The sequence below is a fragment of the Nicotiana tabacum genome, chromosome 18 (genome assembly GCF_000715075.1).
Source record: "Nicotiana tabacum cultivar K326 chromosome 18, ASM71507v2, whole genome shotgun sequence".
In the NCBI taxonomy this organism is placed as follows: Eukaryota; Viridiplantae; Streptophyta; class Magnoliopsida; order Solanales; family Solanaceae; genus Nicotiana; species Nicotiana tabacum.
Window position 1 is genome coordinate 120410001 of NC_134097.1, and position 23818 is coordinate 120433818.

General features: G+C 36.0%; 2 protein-coding genes across 4 annotated transcripts; one reads left to right on the top strand and one right to left on the bottom strand.

The window, feature by feature from the left end:
- The first annotated feature begins 128 nt into the window (after positions 1-128).
- On the top strand, positions 129-7073 carry LOC107779273 (uncharacterized). Of its 2 annotated transcripts, none has more exons than XM_016599667.2 (11): positions 129-457; positions 2310-2504; positions 2596-2680; positions 2897-2972; positions 3185-3358; positions 3640-3742; positions 3848-3957; positions 4294-4383; positions 4517-4597; positions 4740-5585; positions 6618-7073. In XM_016599667.2, exons 1-11 carry the CDS (start codon positions 184-186, stop codon positions 6708-6710), a joined length of 2127 nt encoding a protein of 708 aa, XP_016455153.1. In that variant the 5' UTR covers positions 129-183; the 3' UTR covers positions 6711-7073. The 2 variants fall into 2 exon arrangements, with proteins under 2 accessions (XP_016455153.1, XP_016455154.1); XM_016599668.2 differs by having other exon boundaries at positions 3640-3715.
- Positions 7074-7457: 384 nt separating this feature from the next.
- On the bottom strand, positions 7458-23416 carry LOC107779274 (histone deacetylase 9). 2 transcript variants are annotated; one of them, XM_075237199.1, is made up of 14 exons: positions 23284-23416; positions 22995-23107; positions 22780-22897; positions 22138-22212; positions 21844-22063; positions 20861-20924; positions 19244-19336; positions 19049-19157; positions 18863-18912; positions 18689-18779; positions 9012-9082; positions 8485-8583; positions 7934-8000; positions 7458-7846 (listed from the first exon to the last, which is right to left on the bottom strand). In XM_075237199.1, exons 2-14 carry the CDS (start codon positions 23067-23069, stop codon positions 7761-7763), a joined length of 1218 nt encoding a protein of 405 aa, XP_075093300.1. In that variant the 5' UTR covers positions 23070-23107; positions 23284-23416; the 3' UTR covers positions 7458-7760. The 2 variants fall into 2 exon arrangements, with proteins under 2 accessions (XP_075093300.1, XP_016455155.1); XM_016599669.2 differs by having other exon boundaries at positions 23202-23378.
- Between the last annotated feature and the right edge of the window lie 402 nt (positions 23417-23818).

Consider the following 23818-nt stretch of genomic DNA (forward strand, 5'->3'; position numbering starts at 1 on the left):
GTGATCAAAAGTAATCACTTTTGGCAAAATTAAAGTACCAAAATTATTTAGTAGTATATTTCAGGGGCTATTTTAAACTATACTCAATAAGGACTATTTTTATCATTTTACTCCTTAATTCCATTTTTATCAAATGTGCCTCTCGGTCTCGGGCTCTCTAGTCTCAACCTCAAAGCATAGCTCATGCCAATGGCGCGAGGCTTCTTGGTTTCTCCACAGACCATAACCTCTTCACAATTACTCTTAACTTTCATTTCTGAAGCAAAATTCCTAAATTACCCTTCTTCATCTTCCACCACTCACTTCCGTTTCTTTCTTTCCACTCCCTCTTCTTCTCGCTTTCTGTGTAGTTGTTGCAGTCGCCACCAAGAAAATGTACCAATCGACATGTCAGCATATTCAGAGACATTTTCAAAGCGTATGGCTATGGCTGGTCTTAGACCCCATCATCGTATTGGTCAGTTTTCCCCCCTCCATTCCTTCCCTTTTTACTTTGTAGGTATAAAGAAAGAAGAGGCTAAAGTTGGAAAAGATTGCAGCTTTATACATTTTTCTTTTTAGTCTGTAATGTCATCTTTCTACATCTAGAAATAATTTAACTTTAAAATTTTCATTTTATCCTTAATCATATAGCCCGCAGGAGCGGCATGCTGAAGCTATAATTGAGAAAATAAATATGTATCCTCCCTAACAGCTTAAACTTTTAAATAAGATGGTAAAGATGTTCAACATGGAATTAGAGCAGGCTACAATCATGGGTTCAAGTCTTAGCACTATCCATTATCAAAAAGAATTTTCATGTGCATGGCTAATGAAAAAGAACCAGGGCCTCCTAATTAATTCAGTAAATGTTCGCTTTGACTAACTATTTAAGATTTTATATGAGACAGTGGCATAATTCAACAATGGTATAGTTTGTTGTTTCCTTATATGCTTGGACAATCCTCACCTCTTCATTTTCTTTACATGGTCCTGACTTATCCCTATTCTTGGTTTATTAAACGTTGGACCCTCATGTATGTTATCTAAGCTCCAAAATATCCAGCATTGGGTGTGCAGGAGTTTCACATTGATTGAGGGTATAGTTTGTTGTTTCCTTATATGCTTGGACAATCCTTACCGCATGAGCTAGCTTCTTTTTTTTTGATGAAGGAGAATTCATTAAAAGCATCCAGCGGATGCAGGCAAAAGATTACAATTAAGAGAGATGGTGTCTGCTCATATACACAAAAAAACTATTCTATCACTAAGGAGCAGACACAATCAAAAGATTGAACAGAACTAGTTACAGGTGCCTTATTTAGCCAACTAAACAAATTCAATAAGCATTTTGCTTTGACTACATGGATCGGAGTTGAGATCCCATCAAAACATCTACGGTTCCTTTCCTTCCAGATGCACCAAAAGATAGCAGCAGGTACCATTACCCAAATATTTTTGATGGATTTACCAACTCTCCATGAACACCAACATTCATATGCTTCCTTGATGTTGTTAGGCTTGACCCAGGCTAGTCCAAAAATAGAGAGGAACATGTTCCAAATATCACATGCTAAAGGACAATGCAAAAAGAGATGTCTAACACTTTCAGAATCCAAATTGCACATTAAGCACCTATTCACCTTGGTATACTCCTTCTGCTGAGGTTGTCTTGAGTGAGACATGCTTCATTTAAGGCAACCCAATTGAAACAAATCACTTTAGAAGGTAGTTTTGTTCTCCAAATTAGTTTCCATGGCCAATTGTTTATCAGATCATTGTTGGAGCATAGGTGTGCATATGCTTTCTTCACTGTAAATTTCCCGTCCCCCCATTCCAGTTTGTCCTTCAGCTGGGGTTTGACAGCAATCTGTGCTAGTTTGGCCAGCAATTCCATTAGGTCATTTATCTCCCAATCTTGTTAATGTCTCCTGAATTGAGGGTCCCAAGAGCTGTTCTGCCAACATTGTTCTACAGTGGATTCTTGATCTACTGCCAGTAGGTACAAATTTGGAAATTCATCTTTTAGTGCCATTGTCCCAACCACTTGTCTTTCCAAAACTTGATGAGTGTTCCACTTCCTAACTTGAGTTTTGAGTTAAGTTGGAACTCATCCCATAAACTGGATATGTGTTTCCATAGGCCTGTACCGCATGAGCTAGCTTTTGGAATTGAGTTAGGCCCAAAGTTCATTTTCTTAACACTCCTTGAAGAGGACTTTGAATACATGCCCCTCAACAATTTCCAACTAACTAAGAATAATCTATTATTTCTTGGATGGTCTTTATCATGACCATGTAGCTGAGTTTTCTTCTCAATCTTTTCTGTAGTTTTGGGAGTTTCTGGTGGCCCTGATAGCATGGCCCTCTGTGTGTTAACTGCTGCATGGAAAACCAATAGCCTTGGTATTGCTGCTCAAAAGAATGAGTTCATTGACGGGCTTTTGGCAGTGGTAGTTGATCATGGACTGCGTGCTGAGAGTAAAGATGAGGCCAACCTTGTTCATCATCGAGTCACTAGCATGGGTATATATTCCTTCAACTTCTTTTTCTTGTCTTGAATTTAATAGCATAGCTTAACACCTTTTAATAGAGATATAATATAGGCCTTGTATAGGGATCAAATGTGAGATTGCTTCCTGTGAATGGTCAGAAGGCAAGCCGAAGCAGGGTCACTTGCAAGAAGCAGCTCGCGAGAAGAGGTGATTTCCTCAGTTTCAATTTCTCTTCAGCTAAATGCTATTTCTGAGCCTTGTAATATCTCTGTGTGCTGGTCTTTTATTGACTATGTGTTATCTATATTCATCCTGATGTTAACAATTTTGTCATTATTGTGAGTAAATAATTTTGTCATTATTGTGAGTAAATAATTTTGTCATTATTGTGAGTAAGTAATTTGTCCCTTGTCATTTGTTCAGGTATGAAATTCTCCAAAGTGCTAGTATCCGGCATCAGATTGGTGTGTTGATGACTGCACACCATGCAGATGACCAGGTATTGTCGTTACAGCTTCTACTCTGGATTATTGCATGTTTATGTTTCTAAGTTAACACTTTATCAGATGCATTCTGTTTAAGTCAATACATCGAAAAAGAGTTACACTAATATTATTTGGATAATTTGATGTTGCCTCATCCAAATGTGAGTTGAACGTTATAGGCTTTAATACAATAGACTTGGCAATCGCTAATAGGAGTACTTTACAGGCGGAACTATTCATTCTCAGGTTATCTCGTAATAGTGGTGTGCTTGGACTTGCCGGAATGGCATTTGTTTCACAGCTGTTCTGTACATGTCCAGATTTAAGTGCTGAAGCAAGTGGCAATGGAATTTTATTGGTGAGACCTCTGCTGGAGTTCTTTAAAGAAGATATGTATAAGGTTGGTTTTTCCAGTTTGCCTTTTTGGAGGATTTTCATAGTAGTCTTTGAACTCTGAATGACTTGTTCTAAATCTGTAAGTAGAGTTTTTCAGGTTAATGTTTCATCAGGATCTTCCCCACTTGTGGGATTATGCTGGGCTCTTGTTGTTGTTGTTGTTGTTTTATCAGGATCTTAAAATGATTGAACTACATCTGCTGCATTTCGCTTAAAAGATTGAGGGGTTTATTCCTTTTGCTAGTTCATTGGAAGCTTCTAAAGTTGCATTACCTTGTATTGCAGATATGTCTTGGTGCCAATCAAGAATGGGTTGAAGATCCCACGAACAGAAGCACATTATTTACTCGTAATAGAATTCGTATGACATTGACTGACCTGTCATCACGTGGGTTGTTTTTCATGCATTTGACTTGATTTATGCACCCAGTGTCTTGGAGAATCCTTGTTAAGAGACCTATATTTACTGTATCTGATCCTTTTTCCCCTGCAGCTATCTTCAGATCTGAGTTGCAAGCACTTATTGCTGCTTGTCGGAGAACAAGGTTGCATGTAGACAGAATGTGTTCCAACCTGATGCATCAAGCTGTGACTATCATGCCTGTGAGTTTTAGAGTTTAGTTGGGAATGCATTATAACCAACGTGCCATTGTCCCTCTATTGATACTTGATAGCCTTCGGAACAGGTGTACTACCTTTTTGAGAAATGACATCTATCTGCATTTGCTATCACTTCGTGCCCTTTTTTTGGGGTATATTGGTTGTCAGTTGGCGGTTTAGCGCCATTTTCCTTGCACATTTCACAGTCCATTACCTGTCCAAAATAGAAGCACTAGCATTTTATTCAACCTTATTTTCTTGTCTATAACCTGATGGTCCCCTCTCTTTCTTTCTCATTCTCTGCCTCTACTCCCCTAATTTTTATTTTCTGGGAAGCAGGAAGGTTATGTGGTGATTGACTTAGGAATCCTCAGGCCTTCAGAATTAAAGGACATAGTTCTCTCGAAGTTTATTGCTTTGTTGTTGCAGGTACTGCTACCTTTATCTTTTTTTACTTTCTTTAATCAATTTTTCTCGGACAAGATATTTTGTTGTAGACAGTTTTTCTCACCTATATCTAATGATAGATACCTACTCATGCCTCTTGTTTCTGGTATCACAGTTTGTTTCACAAAGGCAAAGACCTGTCAGAGGCAGTGCATCAAAATTGTTGTTAGACTACATTCGGACTTCCCCATGCAAGGTGAATATAATCCAATCTAACTCCGTCTTTGCACACAAATGAGATATAACATTTGTGGGCAAGAAATTCCTTTGTTGCGAAGTTAAGACTGACAATTTTCAATAACACATTGTCAAATGTAATCACTTATGGCACCTTACAGACTGCTGTTACTGCATCTGGTTGTTATCTTTGTCCTGCTCCTGGCTCCAAAGGCACTAAAGTACTGGTTTGCTGCTCTACTGATGCTGATTTAGCTCTAGAGTTGCTAAATCCATACTTGACTGAAGGAAAAAACTGCTCTATTTCAAATGAGGTAGAGCAAATTGTAGCAAATGGGAGGTCATACTCAGATCAGTTCCCTCAAAGTACACTAGGAATGCAACTTTTGGACCTGACATCTTCTGATTCCATACTAGTTGAAGCCAAAAGGGAAGGGATTATTGGTCAATCTACCTACAAGAGCATTATTTCTCTACAGAGAGAGGAAAGCAATAATTTCGTGTCTAAAACTAACATTATGCTTGAAAACAAGGTGGAGCACAAAGTAGAATATGCAGCTTCTGCTCCAAGCAAAGTACTCCATCCTGAAAAATTTGGCTACTTCATGAACAGATTTATAGTGAAGTGGAATCTGAGAAAGCAAAATGCCTGCACTTCGTTTTCCATGAATAACTCCAATCAATTCCAAGATTTTGGAGAAGAAAGATGGAACTTTTGCAATTCTTGTCTCGTTGGCCATGATCAGGTGGCCAGGGTCCGTTGCATGGTTGATGCTGATTGGTTGTACCTTGCGACATTATCAAAGAGAGAGGATAGCAGCAGTGTTCATGAAGAAGAACTTTCCCTTTCAGTGGAGTCACGAGCAATGAGCAACATAAACTTGTGTTCTGATCGTACAAAGAAATCAGCTGAAAGAGCTCTCCTCTTGTTGAAGTCCATTCCAGTCGCAGCAAGAAGAGCTTTACCTGTCTTAGTCAATGTGGATGGGGTGTTGCTAAGCATACCAGTAAGTTGATGCCTGTTTTTACATCTGCGTTTGTGATACTAATCTGATAGTATTCTTCCTACAGCTAACAAGCCTTCCTGATAAGCTTTACTTTATCATTTATTCTGTTCAGCCTAAAGCTTGAGGCTTCAAACAACCACAAACAAGTTACTCATTTGATTTAGTTTCCTACAGAGACTGGTGAAAAACAGTTTAGACCAATATTTATGGTTGATCCAAGTGGAGTAGATTAAAGTGGAGATATTCTCTCTTTGAACCCTACTGAAATATCTAGGCTGTTCAGTTTTCGCAGCTTGCCTTGCCTCTTAGGCAATGATCCTCTACTTTGTGCTTCTTCTAATAACCACTTACGACCCAACCCATGTTCTATCGCGGTTTCATTTTGTTTATTTTTCTTAGTTTTTTCCCTTTGCTGGATCACTGAACAAGGACACAGATCATGATAATAGCGCAGAACTTTTTGGTTATATAATAACTAGCCACCACTGACCAGATCCTTCTCCTCTTACACTCTGTGGCCCTTTGTCTTCCCTCCCTTTCCTTTTTCTGGATCTTTTCAAGATTTGAGTGCACTCGATCAACCACCATGCTGTGTAGACAAAAGGTCACCCAAAATAGCCCCGCATTCGCTAATACAAATGTCTCGGGCGTGTGTATATATTGATAGTTAACTTCATGGTTGACTAGATTGGCTGACATGCAACTGGAGCTGGAACGTGTGTGCTTGATAACAGTAAATTTTTCCTTCTACATTTCCTGTCATTTTGCTCATCAACCATATCTCACAGATTACCTTATATCAGTGAATATTATGCTTACTACATAGCCAATCCGAAGTCAGGCTGTAGGTAACTAGTTGTGAGGGCATTAATAGTGTAAAATACAATCACAACCATCCCTGAAAAGCTTGGGTTATTTTTCCGCACCTTCCATGTTGTTTTGATGTCATTTCTTATTTCTCTCGCAGTTCTTCATCTTCTCTATCAACAGATAATAAGGAGTAATTATGTTCTTTTGCTTCTATTTTATCAGAGTGTGGGCTTCCAGCACTGTCCTTGCGTGGTGGCATCAGCAACGTTTAAGCCAAAAATACCGTTGGGTGGAGGTTACAATTCATTCCTCTAGTTGTTTTATAATGGAACCAATGCGATCTTGTTCGTCATGATTAGTGTAGCTGGTCCTCTGCAGTACCAGAGAGAAAACGTCTCTACTAGCGAGAGGTAATCTGAATTTTGGATATTGTTCGATTAGGATGCATGGTACATGTCTAAGATACACAGATTCTCTTGCATTGGTAGGATCTGAATATTGACATAGGACTTAGGGTTTAGGGCCTAGGATTTAGTCCCTATAGAGCACATTATATCCAAGAGGCAGCAGGCAACTATTTTCTTGTATAACAACCGCTTAACAGAAATATGAAAAGCTGCAGATCCTTTTAGGTGGCAATTGTGTCAATGACAGAGCTACATTTGGATGTAAAGTGATTAACATCTGTTGCAAATCTCGTTGCTGACATCTTATGTTATCTCTTTTTTCCTTTCTTTTCGGTAAATATTAAGAACAAATATAAAAAGTTGGGGTTCGGGTAAAGCTACCACTAGGCACCAATGACAACATAGATTATATCAAAGTCGCTATGTTGTGTGTCATATGAAATCTATAGCACTGCAATAACGTAACTGAGAATAAGCCGATTTTGAATCTTGTGCAAAGCCAAGCTTAATAAGACATTAGATTTCCATTCATAGCTTCAAATCTTTGGATCATGAATCCTCTAATAAGTGGTAGACTGAAATAAAGATATTATTAAACTGTAAGCAGCAAATCACTGGTGTATCATTTTTAATCAGATTGTGAAAACCATAATCCTTTAAGGAGCTAATAAAAGTACTGCATATTCACAACTTACCATGCCATAACACCGTTTACTTATTCAAGACAGCCTCTCAAACGGAGTTAAGAGCATATACCTCCATTGACAATCTAAACCCAACAAAGACTATAGCTGCAACGATACAATTAAAATCCTATCACATCCAGTATATTTTACGTGAGGGGGAACTTAAATGCAGAATCAACATGAGGCAATAAACTAAAGTTCTGTATTGCCTTTTCTATAATAGACAAAAGAATGGACACATAGGGGAAACTAACTACATCATACTCTAGTATTTAAGCATCATCCATGTGGTTATCATTGTCATGGTCGCCCTCATAATATTCATCGTCACGCTGGATATGCTTATCTTGGGTGTGCTCTGTGAATACAAGGCAGGGTAAAGTGTTAGATCACAATAGTTCCGAATTTGAGCATGTTATGTGCTTAAAGTCACATTTCTACTTACGATCCACACGCTCGTCTGGATTTTGCTCATCTTCATCAAAATCAGGAATATAGAAGTCGGGTGGTACCTACAAAAATATGAAGGTTTTCAGACTCCATGCAAGTCACTATTTTTTCCCCAGATTCCTTCAGGCATCCATCACAATCATGGTTAGATCTATTCCACGCGCTTTTGATGAGAGTTACAGCACATAGCAAATGCAGGTTGCTCTTTTTTTATGCATTGGAGAAGCATTCTCACAATGATTGTATGAATGATTGTAGAACCACAGTAGAAGCTGAAACTTCCCTTTTACATGATTGTGTATTTTCAAAGGAAGGATGATCAACATAAGTCGTCAAGAGGCAATCACTTTCAAGGGCAAAATGTATCTCAAGTGCAATGCCACGGCAATCCAAACAAAAACCGACAATAAACAACCCTTTAACTGTGCAAATTGCTCAAGTCATATAAACACAAAATATAGCATGCAACTACGTAAAAACAAACACATGTAATTATGCGTTCTTGATTAGTGGCAACCGAAATTATAAAAGATGCACTTGACTTACTTCTTGCATTTGTACACCAGGAGCATGCTGGATGCAACGAAGATTTTCCATAACTTGCATCTTTATGGTGCCAATGTATGATTTGCTATTCAAGTTCTCCTGTTCAATCAATGAAACAACAAGTTGAGCAAGATTACGATGCTAATTTGTTATCCTTTTTTACCATTTTCTTTTTATGACCGAGAAGTCCATCCGGAGATGATGGGCCAACCACATCTCCAACCACAGCCTTCAAAACTCGAGATGATGGGCCCGCCCCTCTACCCTTCTCCACTTAAATACTGGACTTAGTTTGCCTAAAAGACACAAGGCCCTGAACCTTTGCCAGTTGAGCTAACCCTAAGGGCTTATCCTTTTTACTACTTGAAAACGCTCAATGAGACATGGCACAACGGATCAAGCGATCTGGTCATCTTATGGTTAATACAACTATGGTGTGCCAATCTAACTGGAAAAAATACTGCAAACCTTGAGTAAGATGAGGACGTGTTGTTTAAGGAAAAAAACAACAAAATACTTCAACTTACTATGTGCCCGCCAGGAAGCTTCAATGAATAATCAGGGCCAAAATATTTGATGTAATCATTATCTGGAATTTCTGCAAGATGAAGTATACAATTAATTAGTCAAACAAGCCTCTCTATAATAAAGAATATAAAACATTCAGCTCATCCCCAATAACATCGTATAAGCTGATATTTTACCAATCTCATTCAAAGTTGAATTCAATGTTAAACATCACAAACCCAAAGCAAGGAGTCAAATTTCAGAAACTCCAGAGTCCACATAAACCTCGCGGGACTTTTCTTTTTTTTTTTTAAGATGGTACCATTTGTGTGTATTAATATATAATATATGTACTGAAACCATATTTACAAGTGAACAAAAGGAAAGAATTACTGATCTACGATCCTAGCAGTATTCTAAAACTTCTAGGATTGACATAGCATCTTCTGGGCACTTCTGTTTACACCAAAAATAAAAAAGAACACAATTCAATTTGATCTTCTACACTAAATTGCTACTGTCTTCAAAGATTGTCCATCATATACATGGAGGCACAGTCCTCCATCTATCTCTGTTTCCAGCTTCATCCCAACTGGTAAGCACTTCAGTAATTTTAGAGGGCATTGTCCATGAGATACCTCTGAAATTAATAAATATCTTCCATAGTTGATTTGTAATCCTAGAGTGTAAAAATAGATGGCTAACTGATCTCAACTGTTTCCCCACATAGAAAGCACCTAGAGCACAGTGGGATCCCTCTTTTTATGAATCCTGGGTCAGAACTGCCTCTTTTGCTAGTAACCAAGTGAAACAAGATACCTTGTAGGGTATCTTGACTTTCCAAATATGCTACCTTGGCCAATTAGTAATCTGTAGATTAGTGTGATTAAGAAACTTGTATGCAACATTCACCTTATAGATGCCTTTGATGTGGCCCTTCCACCAGAGTGAATCCATTCCATTCTGAAGGCCTTTGAAGACTTCTAGTTGCTAGTACAACTCAGTCAATCTAGTCAGTTCCCAATCATTCAGCATTCTTCTAAGTATCAGATCCCAACCTTGAGGAGCCCACATTTCAGCTATTGTCTTTTGTTGGTGTTGAGCTAAGCCATACATATAAGGAAGAGTTCCATCAAACTTCCAGATCCCAACCAGTTAGTTCCCAACCAGTTATCCTTCCAGAAGGAGGTTTTGGTACCATTTTCCTAAGTTGCTCGGACACGGCAATTTGGGCGCCGTACCCGTGTCGACATTACACTGATACGGGCAAGGGTGTGGGATTTGTGTCGGATCCGGTCAGACAAGATCGGGTGCGTTGACCAAAATTTTGGGGAAAATTTTGAGAATGATTTCCCCAAGTAAAGATTTGAAGAGATGGGAAATGAGGTACCATCAATTTCGCTGCTATATAGTAATTTATACCAATCCTTTTGTCTCCTTTGAAGCTTTTTGTCTTGGTCAATCTTCTTGTTCATGCTGCAGGTTTCTGAAATCAAGAGCTCAAGCATTTTTTTAGTGCAGAGAAGCTGAAGATGGGTGGTGGACTACTGGACTGAGGCTTATTGGGAAGGGCTCAAATGGGTCGTCTTGTACTAGGAAAAAATAGAGACATGGAAAAGGTTTTGTTGGGGAAGAAGATTCAGGGAAGGAAAGAAGAAGAGGCGACTGCAGAGAGAACGGATGAAGAAGACTTAGAGACTAATTAGGAATTGACCACTTTGTTAATGTCAATCTTTGCTAATATTCTGCCACGTTAGTTTATGAGATAAGCATTACATATACTATGTTCAAGAGTTTTAAGTTTTAAAAAAATAGAGTTTTAATTATGCCAAAAACAATTAGAGTTTTAATCAAAATAATAAACAATTATTTAATTGTAAACTAAACTTTCTTTTTTTATGCTTTAAAGGCACACATTTTTAATTTGAGTAAACTTCATAGATATTACAAATAAGTATATACTCTAAATAAACAAATTTGATTAATTAACCTAATTATACTACTTATAAATGTTTTTTCCTCATAGAAAAGAGGGAAAATATCTAAATTAATTATTAGCATATTAATTTTTGACAAATTATGATCGCGCGAAGCCCAGGCAAATTTATAAATTGTACATAATAAAATTGACCCTTTTGTTCTCCATTATATGCTATGTTGTGACACATATTTTAAGGCTAGTTATAAATCACATGATTTGACAATGAACTAAAATAATTTAGAAAAATGACAAAGAAGAATAATCGCGAATTTAGAAACTAAATCAAGAATTAGAGCATTTAAGAACACTTAATTTATATTAGTTAAAGTAAATTAGAATTATTTGTATTGTTATAGTATATTTGATTAGGACCACCAATTAATATTGAGCTATCGAAATACTTGAAATATAATTAATTATTAATGGTTAAGCTTATATAGCTTTCCAACAAATTAATCGACTAGAGTAGGAAACTCTTCTTGTTAGATTGTTTGATTCTAATTATTAGCATATTAATTTTTGACAAATTATGATCGCGTGAAGCCCAGGCAAATTTATAAATTGTACATAATAAAATTGACCCTTTTGTTCTCCATTATATGCTATGTTGTGACACATATTTTAAGGCTAGTTATAAATCACATGATTTGACAATGAACTAAAATAATTTAGAAAAATGACAAAGAAGAATAATCGCGAATTTAGAAACTAAATCAAGAATTAGAGCATTTAAGAACACTTAATTTATATTAGTTAAAGTAAATTAGAATTATTTGTATTGTTATAGTATATTTGATTAGGACCACCAATTAATATTGAGCTATCGAAATACTTGAAATATAATTAATTATTAATGGTTAAGCTTATATAGCTTTCCAACAAATTAATCGACTAGAGTAGGAAACTTTTCTTGTTAGATTGTTTGATTCTAATTATTAGCATATTAATTTTTGACAAATTATGATCGCGCGAAGCCCAGGCAAATTTATAAATTGTACATAATAAAATTGACCCTTTTGTTCTCCATTATATGCTATGTTGTGACACATATTTTAAGGCTAGTTATAAATCACATGATTTGACAATGAACTAAAATAATTTAGAAAAATGACAAAGAAGAATAATCGCGGATTTAGAAACTAAATCAAGAATTAGAGTTATCGAAATACTTGAAATCTAATTATATGTTTGATTGGAAATATCAATTGACTTTATCTGACTAATTTGACCGATAACAAGATATATACACTATTATATTAGGGATTTTTGTCAGATCATTTGATTCTACCTATGAATACAAGTGTTGAACTTTTGATATCCTTGAAATGTAACTATATATTTAATCGAAAATAACAGGTGACATTATCTGACTAATTTAACCGATAATAAGATATATCCACTATCATATTAGGGATCTCATCTTGTTAGATCATTTAATTCTTTCTATCAATACAAGTTCTAAACTATCGAAATACTTGCAATGTAATTATATATTTAACTAAAACTAACGATTGACTTTATTTGACTAGTTTACCCGATAATAAAATATAAACACTATCATATGTAATTAAAACAATGTATAAGGTTATATGATTTTGGGGTTTGAGGTTTTAGTTTAGGGGTTTGAGTTTTGAGGTTTAAGGTTTGGAGTTTGATTAATAATTATATTTCTATTAAAACTAAAAAATATTTTCAAATTAAAATGATAAAAGCAAGTGGGTAAAAATCTCATTTAATAGTATAAGTTTTGATATAACGAATTGCACAAAGTATAATCACATATTTCTTTAGGGCTACAACTTAACTTTATCTAGTTAACCATTAATAAGACATTACGATATATTTAGTTCTCAAACAAATCACATTAATCAATCAAACGTGTTAGACATTTATTTCGTATATATATATATACACGATGAAGATGCAGCACAATGGCAGACGGCAGTAGCGTTTGGAGGGAGTTTGTTTGGTGAGGAAAAGACTTTTGAAAGGAAATTAAGTAGCATTATGGCTATAATGTTGCTTTTGTACTTTTTAGGGAAATCCAACCGAGGGGATGAACTTCAAGTCAGAAGCATTTAATGCTAAATATGTTACCAGTTCATTTTAATTCTTATTTATAATAGACTAATAGATATGTTAGCTGTTAGTACCTATTTAAACATTATTGTATATGTTAGACTACTAAAGCATCTATTAGTCTATTATAAATAAGAATTAAAATGAACTGGTAACATATTTAGCATGAAATGCTTCTGACTAGAAGTTCATCCCATTGTTGGATTTCCCTCAAAAAGTACAAAAGCAGCATTATAGCCACAAGAAAACTTAATTTCCTTTCAAGAGTCTTTTCCTCACCAAACAAACTCCCTCCAAACGCTACTGCCGTCTGCCATTGTGTTGCATCTTCATCTTCTTCTTTACCATTTTCTTTACCTCTCAAAAATGTCTTCTTCTACCTCCTCAACAGCAAATCAAAAGGGGAAAGGTTTGTTAAAGCCAATAAAAAGTGTAGGCTCCGCCTTTAATGATAAAATACTTTAGAACCATGTCAAAGTTCTTTCACTTAAATGGTGGTGGAAATAGAATATGGTCATATAACTATTGTAACAAAAGAGTTCCGGGATCATATTCTAAAGTCAAAGCTCATTTGTTAAAAATCCATGGTCAAGGTGTTCAAATATGTAAAGCGATAAGTAGAGAAGTTTGTGAAGCTTTGAAGCAAAAACACGAAGAAGCTGAAAATAAAAAAGCATTTGTACAACTTGATGCGAGGAAAAAATCATATTACATATCTCTTCCTGAAGGGTCAGATTTATCGCATTTTAAAAAGAGAAAAGGTTCAAATGTTGGAGCTCTAGAGAAATCGTTTAACATTGAGAATAGAAACATTGCCGAGAAAATGGCAACTCGTACGTTCTACGCTTCAGGTTTATCTTTTAACTTTGCGAAGTCTCCTTATTTTAGAAAGTATTCAGAGTTTTTTGGCAAAGTCTTCTATGCCCGATTATGTTCCGCCAACGTACAATAGGTTAAGAACTACTCTTTTAGCTCAAGAAAAAGCTCATATTGATAGAAAATTGCAACCTATTAAGGATGCATGGAAAAGAAAAGGGTTGTCTATTTGTTCTGATGGATGGTCCAATATTAAGAGGCGACCATTGATAAACATAATGGCGGCTTCTAGTGGTGGTCCAATATTTTTAAAATCAATCAATTCAAGTGGCATTGTGAAGGGGGGCGAATATATAGCTAATTTGTTCATTAAATCAATTGAAGAGGTTGGTGCAAGTAATGTTGTTCAAGTTATCACCAATAATGCAAGTAATATGAAGCTTGCCGGTTCTACGATTGAGCAAACTTTGCCACATATATTTTGGACACCATGTGTTGTTCATTGTTTGAACCTTGCACTAAAAAGTATGTGCCAACCTTCCAGAAAATCAACTCAATTTATAAATTGCAAATGGATTTTAGATTTGATTGGTGAAGTTAGTAACTTGAAAATTTTTGTGTTGAATCATGATATGGCTCATGCTCTTTTTCAAAAGCATTTGGCATGGTATTTGTTGAAAGTTGCCGAAACGAGATTTGATTCTCATGTTGTAATGACTAGTCGTGTTCATCAAGCGAAAGCATCTTTGGAAAGAATGGTAGTGGATGATGATTGGAGAAATTATAAGGGAGATGAAGTGATTGAAGCTAAAACGCGTGAAATTAAATCCCTTGTAATGAATGACGAATGGTGGGATAAGATTGAGTACTTTTTAAAGTTTACAAAACCAATTGTGTCTATGCTTAGAAGTGCTGATCTTGATGCTTCAAAGTTGCATCTTGTTTATAATATGTGGGATACAATGATCGAAAAGGTGAAAGATCTTTGAACAAGAGGGAAAGGATCTTATTATCGGGCAATCGAACTTTTTTGATACAATTCAAGAAATTTTTGTTGCTAGGTGGAATAAGAGTAACACCCCTTTACATTGTATGGCACATTCTTTGGTACCAAAATACTACCATGAATCATGGCTTAAAGGGGAAGGCAATGGGGTTCGAAAGCTTGCTCCCAATGAGGATAGAGATATTTCCTTAAATAGAGTTAAATACTTTCAAAGATACTTTAAAGATTCAAATGATCTAAAACAAGCGTCTTTGGAGTATGGAGCATTTGCAAGTGGGAATGGTTTCTTGAGTGAGCCTCATGTGGTTGAGGCTATGATCTATGAGGAGCCTCTAACTTGGTGGGCTAACCATGGTGTAAAGGCTCCATTTTTGCAAAGATTGGCTTACAAATTGCTTTCACAACCGGCTTCTTCTTGTTACGAAAGGAATTAGAGCACCTATTCGTTGATATATAGCATCAAAAGAAACAAGTTAGAGGCTTCAAGAGCCTAAGATCTAGTTTTTGTGCACTACAATCTTCGCTTGCTCTCTCGTTAAAAAAAAACGAGATATACAAGTGGCTCAAGCAAGTATTGGGATGTGAGAATGTCTATAATCTATGTTTTCTTGAATTTATATTTCCTTTAGTATTTTTTTTAATTTTTAAATCATCTTTATTTAATTTTGCTTTAGGTGGAGATTGTTTTGATGTTGATGATGCCACCAATGATCTACTTGACTTATCAATAGATGAACCTCAACTAGGAGTCATCTTTGAAGAAAAGATTGAAGATGTGCAAGAACTTGATCTTGAATATATTGAGGAAGAATGCTAAATGTTATTGTTCAAATACTAAAACTTAATAGTTATCTTCTCCTACTTTTTATTAGTTTATATAGTTCAATGTTAGTGTAATTTTGTATGGGAAATGCTCGGATAGTGATTGCAATTGTAGTTTATTTTTGCCTTTTTAGTGTTCATGCTTATTTTGATTGACTTTAACTCTTCATAATTTGTGACTTGTGAGAGAAAAGCTAATTGTTAAATGATACTTACATCTTTTATCCTCTATGTTCATGTCAAGGTCAAGTTCTTTGACAAAAGCAGTAAAAGCCTAAAAGGTATATTTTATTTATCTTTATATATCTAACTCTTTTACTTATGTATTTATATGATATCTATTATGTTTTAATATACTTTATGTAACTTGTAGGAGAATCTGAGAATGGAAGAAAATCAAAAAATCGCGCCTACAACTTGAGAATAAAAAAGAAATCCACACTTTACAAGCTATAGGTAAGTATTCCACATAAATTCTCATAATTTAGAGATATTTTTATTTTTATTTTTGAATTATTTTTAGCCGAATCCCCGCCCCCGTGTCGGTTCTAGGATCCATATCCCCAAATCTTAATATTTACATCTCAAAGGATCCGACCTCTAGATCCGCACCCATTTCGGACACCCGCACTCGTGTCAGAACAACTTAGCCATTTTTCACTTTGATGTGGGATTGGCTCTTCATTGTAGGCCAAAGTGTTCTAATAGATCTCTATAAACTGACCCAACATGTTGTGCCGACTTCGTTTGATACCCAATTGTTTTCTTCTCCATATTTAGCTTTAATGACATTACTCCATAAAGTTTGAGGTTCTTGAGAGAATCTTCATAACCACTTCATCTTAAGGGCCTTGCTTTGATTCTTCAAATTTTTGATGCCTAACCCACCTTTATCTTTGCCAATAATGAGAGATTTCCATTTCACTAAATGAAACACCCTTTTTTCTTTGTTTCCTTGACAAAAAAAAAATCTTGTTTATCCAGTCTCTGAATGACACTTTCAGGTATAGGAAAAAGTGATATCATATACGTAGGACGTTAGTCAAGTGCTGAATTGATCAAAATCAGCCTTCCTCCCATACATAGATATTGTAATTCCATCTGGATAACTTATTCTCACATTTTTCAATGATTGTGTTCCATATCTCCTTGGACTTAGACTTGGCACCTAGAGGCATGCCAAGATAGATAGCAGGAAGGGATCATACCTCCCAATAACAGTGGCAGTTGCTCCATCTTAGGTACTACATTAATTGGAAAAAGGTGGCTCTTTTTCCAATTGATGTGCAATCCTGAGATACCTTCGAACAAAACCAAGATAATTCTAAAATATCTCAACTGCTCCTCTTTTGCATCACAAAAATTAAGGTGTCATCAGCATATTGAAGATGTGTAATCTCCAAGTTGTTGTTTCCAATTCTTGCTACCTCAAAGCCTTTAATCCATCCATTGATTTTTACAGTTTTGACCATATTGATCAAACCTTCCATGACTATTATGAAAAGAAAAGGAGATAAAGGGATCTCCTTGTCTTAAACCTCTGTGTGCAACACAGGGAAGAAGCCTTCAGGGGACCCATTAATGAGAATAGAGAATTTTACTGAAGAAATACAAAAACTCACTCAGTTGATCTATTTCTTCCCAAAACCCATTAGTTCCAACATTTTCAGCAAGAATCTCCAATTGACATGATCGTATGCCTTACATAATTCCTGGCTTTTCTTGTTTAGTTCTTGAATCTACTGCTTCATTAGCTATTAGAAGTTTAGAACAACATCCATTATTTGTCTTCCTTTGATAAAAACCATCTGTTGTGCATCCACCAGTTTATCTATCACCCTTTTGAGTCTCTCTGTTAGAACCTTTGAAAGCTGCTTATAAAAGCTGCCTATCAAACTTGTAGGCCTAAAATCCCTTAATTCCTTAGCTCCAGTCTTCTTAAGGCAATGTAACCTCGCGAGATTTTATCTAGTCATAATGTGACAACTTTGACCAAACAGTAACGTGAATGGTTGAAAGTAATAAAAGGTTTTATAATTCGCACACACAAGATCGATTCAGTGTTAGAAGACCAATCCACCCTTTCTTTCTGTTTTCGATGAACAATTGCCAAAGACAAAGCTACCAAGTGGCTGATGAATCCATCCGGAAGTGCTAAATGATTGGTGTCAAAGCAGTTTACTTAATATTCGTGTCCATGATAGTTAACCAGTTAAATTTTCTTAATAACTCAAAAAAAAGGAAAAAAAAAAGGATTTGTTACGTACTACGGAAAGGAAGAGTAAGCCTACAAAACAGTTCAGCACTTTGGGAAACTGGGTAAGTTAAACCAATAACTCAAATACATCAGGCAACAGATCTGTTCTTAGAACCATGTTCAATCAATTAATATATCAATCAACTACCCCTCACATCCAAAAAAAGTTGGGGTTGGCTATATGACTTGCATCTACAATTGGGATGGAATTCACGGTACGACAGATTTACCTTCACGGTCAGATAGTGCTATAGTGAACATCAGTCAACTATCTAGCTCAAACCTGGACTAAAAATTTCCTCTCTTCTGTCTGCTCGGTAAAGCGATTCCAATGCTCACAGCCAGTTAGAGCTATAAACATTCTGCTCCATTCAAGTCCAAATCATTCCAGTACTACTTTGCTTATAGATAATTGGTCTTTTAATTATGAGTTCTCAGTTTTCTAAAACCAGAGGTACTAAATCTCATACTTATTCCTATACCTGCATACAAGTCTCTAGCCTGGTTAGAAGAATTTTCGGATAATTGACATAATGCAAGTGGAACAATAATAACTAAAACTTAATGCCAAGGAGACCTGTAAACCAGTATTCCCTGTTGCATAAGCACAAAAAGGAGTAAAACATTTTTGCATTTTGCATCCTAACTAAGCTGTTGACAGTCACGAGAAATTACTGAAACAAGAATAAGAAGCAGTGTGAATGCATCACACAAAATAGAAGTCTGCTCAACATACCATTAGGAAGTTCTGTGTCTAAAAGAACTCCAGTTTCCAGTGCCCAACATCGGGCAACATTCTCTTTTGTGTATCCCCCACCTCCAGTTACCTGCAAAAGGTCCCGTGCAGTTAAACAGAGACCAGTAACATGTTATGAACCAGAAATGAAATTTTGATTTTAGAAACACCCACCAGCAATGGCAAATTAAATTTCTTCACAAACCTTACGCATTCAGCATGCCCTGTAAGAAGCATCCATTGACCAATATAGATTTAAAATCAACAGAGCAAATCCCACCAAGAGCTGAATAGTGAGATTGAACTACAATGCTGAAAAGTGTTTAAAATAAGATTTTCCAATTACAAGTAGAATAGCACCATCAATGGAGAGGTTGAAGCAGCCCAGACGGTCACCAGCTAGTGAATCTGCCCCACATTGCAGAACTATCGCACCAGGTGAATATGTTTCCACAACCTTTGCAATAATCTATCAAATGGCATGTTCCAAAAGCTTTAATAAATCAACAGAACACAGTAAAACTAATATTGCAGAAAACTTTCTTCACGACTTACTGTTTTGAAGAGTCGAGTGAAGATGCCATCATCTATTCCATCCTTGAGAGGCACATTTATGGAATAGAATCTTCCATCTCTTTCCCCTGTATCCTTCAGAATGAAACCACAATTAGCATAGCTAATGGTGTTCATAAGAGGGGTCTTCTCTGAATGCAAGGGGTAGAAGTTTCATCCTGAATGATGAATTTACATCATCAAGAGCAAACATAAACTTTAGACGCACATGTAATACAAAAATGATTCCATATTATCAAACTCTTCCCATTACTGAAAGGCAGCACATGTGCTTTCTCAAGAAAAAGTCATGTTAGTTATTGGTTTAAGAATTTGACATTTGCAGACAAACTCTGCTGGTCAAACCTAAGTAAAACAAATGTTCCATTTTTCTAATCTTCCCTTCTTTAGCACTTTATGATAGCACAAAGGGGTGGAACTTCACTCAAACAGCAGTACACAACAAGGCATAACCGAGCAACTTATAATAATGGGAAGTTTGGCATGAACGATGACATAAAAGCTACATAACTTCAGAATTTTTGAATGAACTGATAGTTTTATTAATGCGGAGGCAAAATAATCCTGCATACAAGGTGTACACAGAGCTACACACCTTGACAGGATTCAACCTTTTCTCTGCTTTCAAACCTTAGATTAGCTCTAAGCTTCTAATGATATCAACGATTGATTTTTCATTCCAAGAGGTCAACCATAATGTACACCACCTCCCCTTCCTCCTTTTTATTTGATCTAATTTCCTTATCAATTATTCTCATTTTCTTTACTCATTTCTCTAAATGGCTGAGTTTCCCAAAAATCGGAATAGCTACTTTGAAACTTTTTACCTTTAACACTCTAATGACAAGCTACCTAATGTTTTTTAGCAACTCTTCCTTCACCATAAAACATTTGACCTACTTTACTTCTCTTGCCCACCACAAATAATGTCACCTTTTTTTCTGGAAGGAAAACCCAAGCTATCAAACTAATACATGCTAACTACGATATTTCTTGAATTTGAAACGACATCCTTTTTAATAATGTAGTTGTCTGAACCAGTTTTCACACACCTCGACATCCACAGGGTACAAGATACCTCCAATCAGTACAACCATCAAGGCTAAGGCACACATAGATAATTCGTCTTGTCTCATCTTTAGTGTCCCCTTTTATTAGGATCCAAACCTGCATCCCCGAGGTTGTTACTCAAGTTCTTTTGACTGTGCTAGGCACACCTTTGAGATATAAATCCCCCTTTTTCTCTATAAGTATTGAGATATAAATCCGTTTAACTATTTCACTTTTTGACAGTTCAAAGATTCTTCTCCTAAGTTATCCTAAGTACTGATATCTAAACTAGGTAATCTCTTTGAAATGGAGGAAGTAATTTTTTTTATAAATAGTGGTGTTTGGATCATTTTTCTCTTGCCTCTACTTATCACAGGGCCTGCTTGCTCCCACCAAGACAAGTACTTGGAGTAACGGAAGTAACAAAATAGCACGAAAAAGTCAACAAAATTCAAATGAACCCGCATAATATTAGCTCACGTTCGACTGTCAAAGTTCAAAGAAAATCTAGACAACAAAAAGAAGAATAAACTGTGAAGATAAGAGTACCTTCATATCACCAGTTCCAGGAAAGAACTTATCTCCATACTTGTGGAAACTAACTGTCATAACCCTGCAAAGAGCCCTAACATTAGAAACTTAAAGATTCCCGCAGATGTGTAACATCTTAGATTGCAGTAAACTTTGCAAATATTTATCTCTAGTAGAAACACCTCATGAGAAAGAGTGCACTTTCTACACCAAAAAGATTATATAAGGCTGTCCTTTAATGAGCACCTACCAAAGCATTAATGCACTTACAAATATATGAATCTAGAAAGTTTAACACTAACATTTTGAGTAAAAATGTCAAAGCAAAAGAACATATTAGCAAGCAGAAATCATTTCAAACAAAAATGTTCAAACTGTGCATTAACAATCAAAAAGAAATGTTCAAACTGTGCATTAAGTGAACAAATCAAACAGTTGGAAACCACAATCTGTCAATACTCAAAGTATTCAACTGATGCCTAGGTGGAAAGCGCATATTCCCAGCTACTGAATAAACAAGCAATTCAACAATCAAGTGAAATATTGCAACGACAATCTTTCAATGCTAAAGTATTTAACTGGTGTCTAGGTGGAAGTTGCATACTCACAGCTACTGAGTAAATAAGCAATTTAATAATCAAGTGAAATGTGAAGTTGAAGTTCTAATTTATTTGTAGGTGTGACACAAGATAAGTAATATGAAGGTAAGTTTAAAATACTTCTGAGGCCCCATCTACGGTATAGTAATATAGTTAAGAAAAAAAAACTTCTCTACAGATTTCACTCCGGAGAAGTTCGTCGACATTTGGCTACTTGGAGTCACAGGTAGATTCATAGCTACTACTTTACAGTTTCATCTGGGTTTATCATTTATCCTCAAGTTTGACACTAGCTCCAAACGACAAAGAAAGCGACCGCAGAAGTTGAAAACAAAAATGTTTCGACAAAAACTACAGAAAGTAATGTCACCTGACAGTACTTATATAAAAAAGTAATCCCACCTGTCAGTGAAATAAAAGGCCTCTTCTACACCATCACCGTGATGCACATCAATATCAATATATAGCACCCTCGCATGATACTTCAGTAGCTCCAATATTCCCAGAACTAGGTCATTTATATAGCAAAATCCTGAAGCAGCACATTTCTTAGCATGATGCAATCCACCAGCCCAATTTATAGCAATGTCACAAAGCTGATTATTCAACCTGCGTGCAGCATCTGCCAGCAAATGTTTGTTAGAGAGTGAATATGAGACTTCAAGGGAAATACCACGCTATCAATGTCAAGTTTACCTATTGTTCCACCAGCATAAATTTGGCAAAACTCGAATAAGTTGTCAAATACAGGGCAATCTTCTCCAAGATTATCTGATAAGTAACAAACATTAGGAATAGTTCAACATCACATTACTCAAAATAAATTGGCTAAAATGACATATGCTAAAAAGCATAGTAGTTCTTAGAAAAGATAAAGAAATGTTTCTAGTTTGAAATCTGATCTTATAGTGAGTTGCTAGGGGAATCTTAATAGTCCAGTTGGTTTTGGCTATCTGCACTTTCACCTTATTAGTGAGAGTACGATTCCGCACCTTGTAACCCACTAATCCCCTACCCCCCCCCCCAATTTCCCCTTACCTTATGTATAATAATATTTAAAAAAAATAGTTAGCTGGTAATTGCACCTGTATTAAATGTAGAAAACAACTTTGTTAGAGAACCTAAGTTTTTTAATGTTCAAACCAGACAGGTCTAAGTGGAGTGACATGGACGCTGGATTGGGTTTTTGAGGCCTATTTGCTGTTGTTGTTGAGTTGGGTTTGTTTCATGGAAAATGACTAGTAATGTAGTACTACAGCAGCAAAACAAATAAGCATGCAGCTCAAAGATAATATTTTAACGGAGAAGAGATGAAATAAGTCAAAGTTCAAAACTTACATCTAGCCATTTCACTAGGGAACAAGTGCTGGGTATCAGGGGTAATTCGGTTCAAGAACTCAACATAATCAGCTGAATGAAACTGCGCTAGCTCCACTGGATATGCTTTATGAGGCCTCTACACATTGCCATCAAAAAAAAGGTAAACCAAAAAAGATATATACGAAAAACTTCAACAAACACAAAAGAAATGAAAAGTCAAAAGAGTTACGAACATAAACTTCCATCTTGTTGTGAAGACCATAAGCTAGAACCAGATGATGAGTCATACACAATCTGTGCGGCTTCATTGGATGATTCGGACCGAAGTACACGCTTCCGACATCGCCTGTAACAAAATTTCAGCTTACGTAAATGATCATCGACGCTTGCATATAAAATGAGCAAAGGACCTAGGGTTTGGGAAGAAGAGAAAACTGTACCGTCGTAGAAGTAGGAGATTTTGTCCTTGGACCGCATTTTGTAGAGGAATGATTTCTATGTAGAGAGGAGAGTGAGACTTACGGGAACTTTCAACTTTGCCGGCGGGAAAGGTCTGCCGGCTTGCCGTCGGCGATTGCTGTGAAATGAACAACGGGCGATTCGTGGGCGTTTTTATAAGAGCAGTTTTTAGCTTGACAAATAATTTTACTATTATATCCCTAAATAACCATTTTTAAATGTCCTAACCCACTCCATTTCCACCCTTTTCTTTCCAAGACTAGCTTTTCTTCGTAATGTTTTGGATGGGAAATCTCTCCGTTAGCTTATATTGTTGTGTAATAAAAGACCTTATATGCATTTAATTCTTTAACTATTAAAACAAATATTGTTGGCGGTGATTGTCCTTAATAAAATGACGAATTATTCTAACCTAGTGGAGAAAGGCTACATGTTAGTGTATTTTGCTTATTGTTCTTAAACCTTTAATCTTCTTTTTTTTTCTTCTTCTCGATGGAATTTTTTTTTTTTATTGTTTTTGCTTCTTCTTAATTTTTCTAGAAAAAAAAAAGAACACAAACTTGTTAAATCATCGTAATTATTGGGTTCTAACTTTAGG

What these genes read in the sequence shown, in the direction of transcription:
- LOC107779273 (XM_016599667.2), top strand. Translation starts at nt 184, where the DNA reads ATGCCAATGGCGCGAGGCTTCTTGGTTTCTCCACAGACCATAACCTCT. An exon ending in TAGACCCCATCATCGTATTG is followed by an intron (nt 458 to 2,309) that starts GTCAGTTTTCCC and finishes TCTTTTCTGTAG; the next exon opens with TTTTGGGAGTTTCTGGTGGC. An exon ending in GGGTGTTGCTAAGCATACCA is followed by an intron (nt 5,586 to 6,617) that starts GTAAGTTGATGC and finishes CTATTTTATCAG; the next exon opens with AGTGTGGGCTTCCAGCACTG.
- LOC107779274 (XM_016599669.2), bottom strand. Translation starts at nt 23,238, where the DNA reads ATGCGGTCCAAGGACAAAATCTCCTACTTCTACGACG. An exon ending in CCCTAGTGAAATGGCTAGAT is followed by an intron (nt 22,213 to 22,779) that starts GTAAGTTTTGAA and finishes GTTACTTATCAG; the next exon opens with ATAATCTTGGAGAAGATTGC. An exon ending in AGACACAGAACTTCCTAATG is followed by an intron (nt 9,083 to 18,688) that starts GTATGTTGAGCA and finishes TTCATCTTGCAG; the next exon opens with AAATTCCAGATAATGATTAC.